This window comes from Loxodonta africana, chromosome 24 (genome assembly GCF_030014295.1).
Source record: "Loxodonta africana isolate mLoxAfr1 chromosome 24, mLoxAfr1.hap2, whole genome shotgun sequence".
Taxonomy (NCBI): domain Eukaryota; kingdom Metazoa; phylum Chordata; class Mammalia; order Proboscidea; family Elephantidae; genus Loxodonta; species Loxodonta africana.
In genome coordinates this window covers 4,003,685-4,014,154 of record NC_087365.1, presented here as the reverse complement: position 1 = coordinate 4,014,154, position 10,470 = coordinate 4,003,685, and the positions used below count along the sequence as shown (strand labels likewise).

Here is a 10,470-nt window from a genome sequence, read left to right as displayed (position 1 = left end):
GCCGACTGCTCCGAGCCGAGGCATCCCGGCATTTATTTGAGCTCAGACCGAGCGACTGTTGACTTTAGCACACAAAGCAAAGATTTCACTGCCCGCTAGTTTAAAAATGAATATTTTACCAAGATATCGATCAGCGTTATAAAATTCAGTTGAGTACAATGGGATCCCAGCAAAAAAAGGGGGGGGATAATAAAGGAGGGGGAGGCAATATAATATCTGTGCAAATTTGCTGAAGTGTGACGTGGCATGGAAAGTTTACCCTCCTGGAATTCGGATCTAGAGTGTTTTTTTCGGTTGTTTACTGACTTTGTTTATTCACAGATCACGGTTGCTTAAACCCGCGCGCAGAAGGAGCAGGGTAAAGGAAGAAAAAGCAAGGAGGGGGAGGAGAAAGGCTGCTCCCCACAACACGTAGACCTGGGGCGGCGGGCGGCGGGCGAGCGGTGTGCTAGTCGGCGGAGCAGGGGGGAGGGCCAGGGCCTCGGGGAGGGGGAGCAAAAGACGACACTGGACTCGCAGAAAAGCCTCCGAAAGCGTCCCGCTCCCCGCCAGCCTTTTAATGTATTCGGACAGAACTGTATCTTATCGGTCCGGATCAGTTGAGGGGGGTGCGCTAAGTAGTTTAAAACGACCCTGGCACAATGGGCGTACGATAGGAAACATAGCAGGTTAGAGCAGCGCTTTCAGCGCCCATTGTCCCCCTCAGTCCCCGGGCCTGCCTCTAGGCTCCTTCGCCACGGGAGCCTTTTATGTGGTAATGAAACACATTTCAGGCCGGGCTCACGACGTGTGTGTCCTCGCCAGGGGGAGAAATGGCCCTGATTGCTGGCCGCAGCCTCCGGATTCCCCCCCCCCCCCATTTCTCTTCCTTGTGTTCTGCGGGACAATGTGGCCAGCTAAGAAGGGATTTGGAGGGGTGAGGGGAGGAGATGAGGCGCAAACCCCCTTCAAGCGCATGGGAAGGCCAGGGTTTGGGAAGGCAGAGACCCTGCAAGGTGGCAGAGGGCTATGGAGAGGCGGTCTCCAGGGCTGGGGTGCAGCGGGAACCCTCCAGGTTCGGATGGATGAGAAGCCCAAAGACCTAGAAAGGGGAACAGGAACATGGGCACAGGAACCTGAGGCAAAAAGTCCTGGCCTCGAGACCTGCGAGCTAGCTGAGAGGACGGGAGGAGCCCCTATTTCGCAGGGCACTGACTGCCACTGGCTCCTTCCCTCGCCCAGCCAGCTTGCAGCCCAGCAAATGCCCAGGGCAAAGCCAACGCCGGCTCCCCTCGGCGCAGGGCCCTGCCTGCAGGGGCTTCCATGGCTGTTGATTGCAAATTTAAGACCCCTAGGAGGTCTGGAAGAGGCAGCCGGATGTGTAAGAGTTTATTCTGGGTCTTTATCCTTTTGGATTTTCCTTTAAGACTCACGAAATACCCACTCATCCCCTAGGTGCTCACCCCCAGCTTGCCAGCCTGACCTTCCTGGGAGGACAGGATGTTTTGCAAAGGCACAAGGGTGTGGGGAGGGGGAAGGGGAGCAAGTCACCAGGCCCTGGGATCTGGCTACGCTGCTCATAGCCTCGTGAAACCGGTGCCTGAAACCTCCCTGACCTCCACCCACCCTCACAGATACCTTATTTTCGAAAGGAGATTTGGCTCATCACTCTGACCTATGTTTTAACATCAATTTCAGAAGAAAGCCTTCTACATGTTTCCCCAGACCAGGTGGTGGAGGGCTTGCTACCAGCAGCCTCACTACTTCCGGGCTGCAGCAAGACTAGCAGGACACCTGGGTGAGGGAGGGAAGTGGAGGGTCAGGGGGAGTAGACAGAGGACTGAGGCTGTGGGGTTCAGGTGGGGTCTCCACAGGAGGATGAAGGAGCACAGAGAGGCAGTGGTGAAGAGGCAAAGCGCTGCACCAGGAGTTTGCAAACCCAGTGTAGGCCACTCACTTGAAGGGAGGCCTGAGATTGGACTGGCAGCCGAAACACATGCAATCCAGACTTCTCCCCAGAAAAGAAACCCTGGGGCCTTAACACCAGTATACCTTCAAACGGTCCAGTGGAGCCCTCCCTGTGGAGAACTCAGATTTGTGGAGAGGGGTTTTCTCCAGGCTTTTAAAAACAAGCCTGCATCAACCCCAGGACAGTCCATCCATTTGAATGTAGTTTACCTCAGAATGTAAAAGGAACCGTAAAGAACACTGAGCTCTGGTTGATGGTACACATGCTAAAGGGTTACCGGACAAGTATACTAATGTCTGCAACTTTGAAATGAATTAAAAAAAAAAAAAGTAAGATGCCTTGATTGACGGAGTGGTGAATAGCTGGGCAGTTACATGACAGAGCAAGTATAGAGAAACACTAACTCTAGAGCTGGGAAGATGGGTCAGTGCGTGTTCACTGTAAAGTTTTTTCAACTTTGCTATGTCTGAAAATGTTAAAGATCGAATGTTGGGAAAAGCAGCACACCCCCAATAAAATAAAATCTGCAACTAGCCAGAGCCTGCCTACCTCTTCCTCTAAATAATTTCCAGACCTGTTTGTTTTAAGTCAGCCAAAGGGGGAAGAATAACCTTGAGGAAAAGATTCAAGGGATAAAACTGGTAATAACACTTTAATATAGATTTGTGGCTCTCTGGCCCGATGGCCAGAATACACATTTATTAGCCATAAATAAAGCACACAGAAACCATAAATTAATCAGACCCCAGACCTGGATTTCACCGTGTCAAGAATGGAAATGCATTTTTGCTTTTTCTTGGTCATTTACAACAGGCCCTTACATCATTTTTTTTTTTTTAAACAATAGTACAACTCTGGTTCTCTGTTAAAACTACGTGGTTTTACACCGAATCACTCACACAATTTTTTTTTTTTAAGTAAGACTTGCCTGCAATGACAGCAATGGAGGACAACAACGACAACAAAAAGTCAATCTGCAGGCGCTTCAAGAAGCAGGAGCCTACACAGTAGTGGAAAACGGAGGGTATTTTGTTTTTTTGTTTTTTTTTTAGTTTTTATCTTTTCCCCTTTCCCTCCTTATATGGAATGATAGGTATCCCTTTGGCCCATCTGTTTGGGAGGGAAGGGCTGCGGAGGGTGAGGGGAGGCTGTTGTCCTGGGGTGAGGGGTGTAATGGATTCCTTCCCCACCCACCTGTCCAACACCTCCTCCCCAAAGTCTCAACCCCCTTTCATCCTTTTCCTATCCTTGCTCCTGGGCTGCCACAGCCAACCAGGCCTGCGGCCCTTCTTAAGAGGAGTTCATAATGGGCCGGGAGTACACCCCCTGGTAGTAGGAGGTGTCTGCGGCCAGAGGTGAGGCATCCAGGCCCGCTTTGTTCGTGACCGGGCCCATGGCCAGGCTGCCAGGCATGGGAGAACCGTAGCCGGGGTAGTGCATCACCTGTTCATAGGCCTTCAGGTCCATTTTGTGGGGCTGGTGGTGGTGGTGGCTGTGGTGGTGTTGTTGCTCCGAGGACATGAGGTTGTTGATGGAGAAGGGGTGGTTGAAGGCATAGTGGTGTTCCGGCTTAAGGTGGGCCTCGGGGGGCAGGCCCGGATGATGGGGCGGGCCCAGCAGGTGGGCTGCGGCCTGCTGCTGCTGCTGCCCTGGTGAGGGCGCTGGCTCCGGGGGGCTCAGCGCTGCGGCCGGCGTCCCCTTTAGCTCCCCCAGGGCCCCTCTCTTGTGCTCCTGGCATGGGGAAGCGCTCGAGTGGGGCGACTCGGTGCCCGCCGGAGTCTCGGAGGCCGGCCCGGCGGCCTCCCCAAGCTGACCCTGAGAGGCTTGGGTCCCGGCGGCCGCCTTCTTGCTCCCACCCGACGCGCCCGCGGCCTCCTTCAAAGCCAGCTGCTTCTCGCACTTGAAGCGTTTCTGGCGGCGCAGGTAGCAGCCGTTCTCGAACATGTTGCCCGAGTCAGGATGCAGGGTCCAGAAGGAGCCTTTGCCGGGCTTGTCGGGCGAGCGCGGCACTTTGAGGAAGCAGTCGTTGAAGGAGAGCGAGTGGCGGATAGAGTTCTGCCAGCGCTGCTGGTTCTGCCGGTAGAAGGGAAAAAGGTCCATGATCCACTGGTAGATCTCGCTCAACGTCAGCATCTTGTTGGGGCTCTGCTGGATGGCCATGGTGATGAGCGAGATGTACGAGTAGGGCGGCTTGGCGTGCGTGTAGCTGCGCCGGTAAGTCTTGGGGTCGCGCGCGCGGCTCAGGCCGGCCTGCCCGTACATGGGGCTCATGGAGTTCATGTTGGCATAAGGGGCCAGGCCGCCCATGGCTCCAGCCGCTTGCCCACCGAGCGGACTCAGGCTTGGACTCAGGTGCGGCCCCATGCCCGCCACGCCGGGCGCCCCGGCAGAGCCGCCCATGCCCGCCATGGCGCCCGCGCCGGGGGACATGCCTGCCAGGGACGGGCTCATGCCGGCGCCCACGTACGAAGACATGTTCATGGAGCCGGTGCTCATGTTGCCGGAGCCGCTGCCCATGGCGGCCGCCGACATGCTCATGTAGGTGTTCATGCCGTTCATCCCCAGGCCGGCGTTCATGTTGCTCACGGAGGAGTAACCCTGCGGATACAGCCGGGAGGGTGGCGCACAGGTTAGCACCGCAGCTCCAGCGTGCCCTGACCTCCCAACCTCCCGCTAGCGGGGGCCCCCGCCTTGGGGAGGCCTCCGGAAGCCCTTCTCTCGGGTCGCCGTCCCAGGCGCCGAGTCCCTTGCCTCAGCGCGCGCCGGGATCACCATTGGGAAAGTGCTGAGCCGGCTACTGCTCTGTGCTGGCGGACCTTTCCTAGCCCTTCTGCGCCTCGCCCAGATTCTACAACAGGGGTCCTCAGGAGCACGCCCAAGCCAAGCATCCGAGATCTCTCCCCGCCCCAGAGACTCTCAAACTCTCCTGCCAGCAGAGAGAACCGGGGCCCCGGCCCGGAATTTCGGGAAGCCACCTTCGGCTCCAGTGAACGACCTGCGGGACACAGCACAGGGCTCCAGGGGCGGCCTCAAGCGGAGACTGTCCCAGGCGCCCCTCGGCCCGACCTTCCTCCCGGGGCCCCCTCCCTGGGCCGGGGGAACTGAAACGCAGTGCCTGCGTGGAGTCTGGGGCTAGCCCGAGTCATTGGATGGGGGTATAGTGGGGACCACGAACTGAACAACACGCGGCTGGGCTTTGGAGCCACGAACTTTCCTTTTTTGTTCCTGCTTCTTTGCCTCTTTGCTCTACCTCTCTCCCCAGCTCCTACCCTCCTTCTCCACTCAGTTCCCCACCCCCTCTCCGGCCGACCTCCCAACCCCTCCCCAGCCGCGCGCTGCCAAACAGAACTCTGTTAGGATAGTGTGTGGCTCGGCCACGAAGAGGATTTGGAGGCGCCGCAAGTCAATATTTGATCACAAAGTTAATATTATCTCAAGGCTAACAGTGTGTCGTATAAAAAAGAGACCCATTTGAGTCGAACGAGGGAGGTAAAGGAGGGTGCCCAGAGCAGCTGGGGGCGGGGGCTGGGGCCAGCGGGGAAGCGGTTCCGAGTTGGGGAACGCGCACACGCCGCCGCCCCGCTGCTCGCCGGACGAAGCAGTGCCTACCTCGGGCTCGGCATAGTAGCTGCTCCAGTCGGACGGCTCGTGCCCTTCCATCTTCACCGCTCCCAGCATACTGGAAGCCGAGTGCATGGCAGTTTAAAATTTAACAGCCACAACAAACGACCAAGCAGTCCCCCGCACCCCCACCCTCTTTAAAAAAAAAAAATCAGCGCGGCACCGTCCCTCCCTCCCTCCTCTTGTTCCTTGCTCGCGGCTCCACTCCCTCTCTCCGCGGCCGGAGGCGGTAGTTGGACGTGGGCGGGAGGAGGGGGCCTCGCAGGGGCGGAGGCCGAGCCGAGCCCCGCTGCTGGGAGGGAGCGCCCGCCGCCGCCGCCGCTGCGCTCGCCGGCTGCCGGGTGGAGGCCGAGTGGGCAGTGCCGCCCAGCTGCCTGGAGGCGGCGGGAAGCGCGCGCGGGCGGGGCGGGCGGAGAAGGAGGAGGAGGTGCGGCCGGCGGAGCGGACAAGTGCCGCAGTGACGTGGGCGCCGGGTGATATAGCGCGGCGCGCCGGGGCGGCCTCCAATCCCCAGACCCCGGCAGCCCATTTGAATAATCAGCTCACACCTAGGTGAAAGGAGCCCGCCGGCTCCCGCACCTGCCCCGCGTGCGGTGTAGAGGGGAGCGCGGCGGGCTGCAGGCGCGCGGAGCTCCGCGGTCGCCTGTGTATACTCCGGGCCCCTGGGGACTTCTGGAACTGGGAAGGGACCTGGGAGGGGGCCACCCAGGAGCAGCCTAGAGCTCTGACTCCGCTGGGCTCCCAATGCCGAGAGCCCGAGCGTGTGCGTCCGAGGGTGCGAGTGGCTTCCGCGCCCCTCTTCCCCTCCCGAGGAAAAAAAAAAAAAAAGAGTTTGGTAAAAGTCGGATTTACTTATCCCGGGTTTCTTCCCTCTTGGTGAGCCTTCCCAGAGAGAAAACATCAAAGGGTGACAGAGCCAATTTGCAAAGCTCTGTTTTATTTAGAAAAACTGCACACGCCTTTACCTTGGCTGCCGTGGCTCCGGAAAAGCCCCTCCCAGTTACAGCTGAGATCCGTCGTGGCCTCGGCAGGAGCTCGCGGCGCGCACTGGCCGGCCGCTTCGGCTTTCGGCCTTCCAGGCCGGCCTCAGGCGAGGCACGGAGCCGCCGCCAGCCCGCGGGAGCTCTGCCAGCTGCAGCCGACGGTTGGGAGGCTGCGATTTGTCTCTGACATTCAGTTCGGCGTGTTTCAAGGTTACTTTTCAGTCACGACTGAGGTGCCCACAGCATTTCGTAACTGAAACAAACAGGGCGGGAGGTTGGGGAAGAGGCGTAAGAGAATTGGTATTGGAACCTGTGAGATCGATTTCAGGAGGGTCTCTGTCCTTTCAGCGCTCCAGAGGGACTGTTTTATAAAAATTAGAAATCCCAGCAATCGTAGGCTTCTCTTTTATCCCCCCTCCCACTTCCTGGGTCCAAAAATTGTCATTGTCCTGGGTCGGCCACCAAGACCTCTGTGAACCCAGACTTGGAGGGGAAGGGTGTTACAGGTGTGTAGATGTGGAAGCTCATGGTTCTGAAATTCTGGCTAGGCCTGGGGATCCAGCCCTTCCTCTTCCCCCTCCCCCTCGGAAATGGTGGGCCCGGGACCTAAGGCCCTGGAGCTGGCTGGGGTGAAGGGTGCCAGAGGACAGAGGCAAGTGGGAGATTACTGAGCGTTGAGAGCAGCAGCACTGGGCGAGGGGCAGGCTGGAAAGGGAAGAGGGAGCCACAGATGCAGAGTAAGCCCCCCTCCTTCTAGCCCAGGCCCAAGCCCTGGCCTCTGGGCCTGCATCGCTTTGGACCCAAGATGCAGCCACTGGCGGCTCCCGTTGCTGCGGAAACGCCGATGGTTTGGCCAATTCATAACCAAGGTGTTAACAGACCCACTGAGCGAGGGCCAGGGCAGAATCCCCCAAAGCCAAGGTCTGCCTCTCCTGTAACGCCGTGGGCCCGGCACCCTAGAGTGCTGAGGGTTCCTAGAACGGTGCATTGCGGAAGTCTGTGTGGGGCGTACACGCGGGTCGTGGATGTAGAGGAGTACACACGGAGGGAGCCAAAGGGACCTGATACCCAGCATCTGCCCTTGGACCCCGAGCTTGGGCAGGGACAACTTCCCTGCTCTCCCGAGGGTTTGGGAAAGACGGATGCCCATTGGAGCCCAAAAGAAAAGTCGCCTATTTTTCAAAGCTTTCTGCGCAAGTCAGGGCAGAAACGCAGCCACGCGCGCGCGCACACACACACACACACGCATATTCACGCATGCACGCGACAAAACAACCCCTGCCACTGGAAAATCAACCCGAGGGCGCCTAACAACTGTAATGTCTCCTACAGAACCACGGTGCTTCTCACACTGCGTAGAAAATAAACGTCAAAACAACAAACCACCCCTCGAAGCAACCACAGCTTTCCGTTGTTTCTGGAATTGAAAACTCAGAGTACTCGGTTGACCTAGTCTGTGCGCGTGGGTGTGCGAGTGTGAGCGTATACATCCCCCAACCCCCTGCTCTTTTAGCTCTTTATTGAAAACATAATTCTTGAAATGATTCCACAAGCAAAAGGGCGCGCAGGAACTCCCCAGCGGACTTGCGAAGGAAGGTTCGGTGTGTCCCACTGTATCCGGGAACGGAAGTCCGCTCCGGGAGGGGCGCTGCCGTCCCATAGGGCGAAGCTCTCGAGCTCCTTTCGCCCCGCAGCCTCCTGCGCGGCGGGACCTCGGGCTCCGCGGGGTGCTGGTCTCCGGCTTCCACGGTGAAAGCGCGCCCCCTGTGGGTTGCCTGGCCCGTGGGCTCCACCCGCATGCCCCCTACCCCGCGCTCCCAACCTCCGCAGCTCCGGCGCCCCGCGCCTTCTCCCTGGCTCTCTGGGTCGACCTGAGGGATTTTGGAACTTCCTTGGAGCCCCCGATCGTTCTGCAAAAACCGAAGCTGGCCTCCTGCACCCGAAAAGGTGCACAGGGCTCCGGTAGGGCCTGTTGGCCCGTCCGGGCCAGCGAGGGGACGTTGGAATGGCTTGGGATTCGCTTTCCTTCCCCAGCGCGGAGGTCTTGGGAGGCGCTAACTCTCCCTGCACATTCCCCCGGGTCCTTCCAGGCCCTGCTGGTTTCTAAAGGTTTATTCACAGCGTCTGGCACGAAAGCCTCAGGCTGGAATGCTGTAAATTGCTCCTGGAGTTTCTCTCCAGGAAAAAGTTCTCCAGTCACTCGGGCTGCAAACAGATCTCCCCCCGACCACCACCACCGAACCCCATTATTTTTAACCCCACCTAGGAAAACCTTTTCCTTGCCCGCTTTTCCCCTTTCTTTCTCCCCTCAGCGCTACCTCGTTTCTTTAGTAAAAGAGCCTCAGTTGACCAACAGCTGTGCTTAAGATGAGCGCTACGTTTTCATTCCCCATGTTGCCCCCAACCTCAAAGGGGGCTTATGACTGGGCTCAAATCCGGGCCTCTTCTGCTGTCTCTGGGAAAATGACACTCTAATCCCGAGCCCCCGAGCAAGACTTCTCTCTCTAGAGCTCTCTTTGACATCTGAAATTAGCTGGTGGTGAATGGACTTCAAAAAGTGGAGTAACTCAACTTTCCTGGGCGATAACCCCTGCAATCCAATCCGGAGATGGGGAGAGCCCCATTCTGGTTGATCAATACTCGGAATCAGAGTATAAATTGCAGGAAGGCTCTTGCCAGCGTTTCCTGTGGCCCTGTTTAGGGCATTGCCAGGCAGGTCTGCAGGTGAGATTAAGGCAGGGGAGGTGGAAAGGAGACTTAACAAAGTATTGTAAGAGTTTACATTTTAGTTTTAAATAAGCTTCTGAGTTGGTAGAAATCCTCATTCACAGGGGATAATTCTTAGGGTGAACCCTAAATCTCTGTTAAAGAAAAGGCATATACGTGTGCCAAAGGTTGCAATCAACATTTCACTTTCTGCTGGTGGGCTGTTGTTATTTCTGAAATTTAGTTTAAAAAAATCAGACCATCAACATTTTTTTTAGTTGGCTTTCACAGCTCTGTGATGATCAAAATACTAGCTGTTTTGGAGCAGGCAAATGACAATGTAATTTGTTGAGAACATCGCATAGGAGATTTATGTAAAGGATGAAAAAAAGATTCGGTATGTCTCAGACTTCTGCAAAAACGCAAGAAACTGATGATAAGAGTGTGTGAGAAGCAAGATACGACGTGTTAAGTTCAACACCTACATACAATATACCTGTCTTGTGCAAGATGCGCAGGAAAATAGGGGAAATAAAAAATGATAAATAATGATAAAACAAAATAAATAAAGGCATTGTTGATATGCCTAGCTGTGTTTGGATGGTAGATTTATGTCTTCAATCTATACTTGCCTACAGTATGATACAATATGATTGTATCATTTTATATCATTATTATTGCATTATTTTCCATTATTTTATGGTAAATATTAATAATGTTAGATCTGATGTCATGGAAACTTTGGCAGAATAACTTTTACAAATATTCATTTAATTCTGTACACTTGAAAGGAGATCAGCAAAGCCACCATCCAAAGTGACAAAGGTTTGAGTTATGAAAAGCAAAGCAAAATTGTTTTTCTTACCTGTGTCAGGATGGACTGTGCTCTTCCTTGAGTTGAGGCAGTAAGAGAAGGAATATTCATGCCAACCACAGGGTGGTAGTGACTTCCCTGTGGCCATGGCACACTGAACGGAAAAAAGGATAAAGACTGGGCAGGGGAGTTAAGATGAGTTTTTGACCTCTTTCTCTACCCAGGAGACCTGGTGGTGTGGTGGTTAAGCGCTTGCCTGCTAACTGAAAGCCACTCTGTGGGAGAAAGATGTGACAATCTGGTTCAGTAAAGATTACAGCCTTGGAAACCCTATGGGACAGTTCTACTCTAACTTACAGGGTCATTATGAGTCTGAATCGACTACATGGCAGTGAGTT

The 10,470-nt window shown here is 55.6% G+C and overlaps 1 protein-coding gene across 1 annotated transcript; it reads right to left on the bottom strand.

The window, feature by feature from the left end:
• Positions 1-3,238: 3,238 nt before the first annotated feature.
• On the bottom strand, positions 3,239-5,731 carry FOXA2 (forkhead box A2). Its single transcript, XM_064276453.1, has 2 exons — positions 5,558-5,731; positions 3,239-4,546 (listed from the first exon to the last, which is right to left on the bottom strand). Exons 1-2 carry the CDS (start codon positions 5,642-5,644, stop codon positions 3,239-3,241), a joined length of 1,395 nt encoding a protein of 464 aa, XP_064132523.1. The 5' UTR covers positions 5,645-5,731.
• Between the last annotated feature and the right edge of the window lie 4,739 nt (positions 5,732-10,470).

Excerpts from the sequence above, each read along its gene's own strand:
- FOXA2 (XM_064276453.1), bottom strand. The coding sequence starts at position 5,644 with ATGCACTCGGCTTCCAGTATGCTGGGAGCGGTGAAGATGGAAGGGCAC. Across the intron at positions 4,547-5,557 it reads GCTACTATGCCGAGCCCGAG|GGTTACTCCTCCGTGAGCAA; the intron begins GTAGGCACTGCT and ends CTGTATCCGCAG.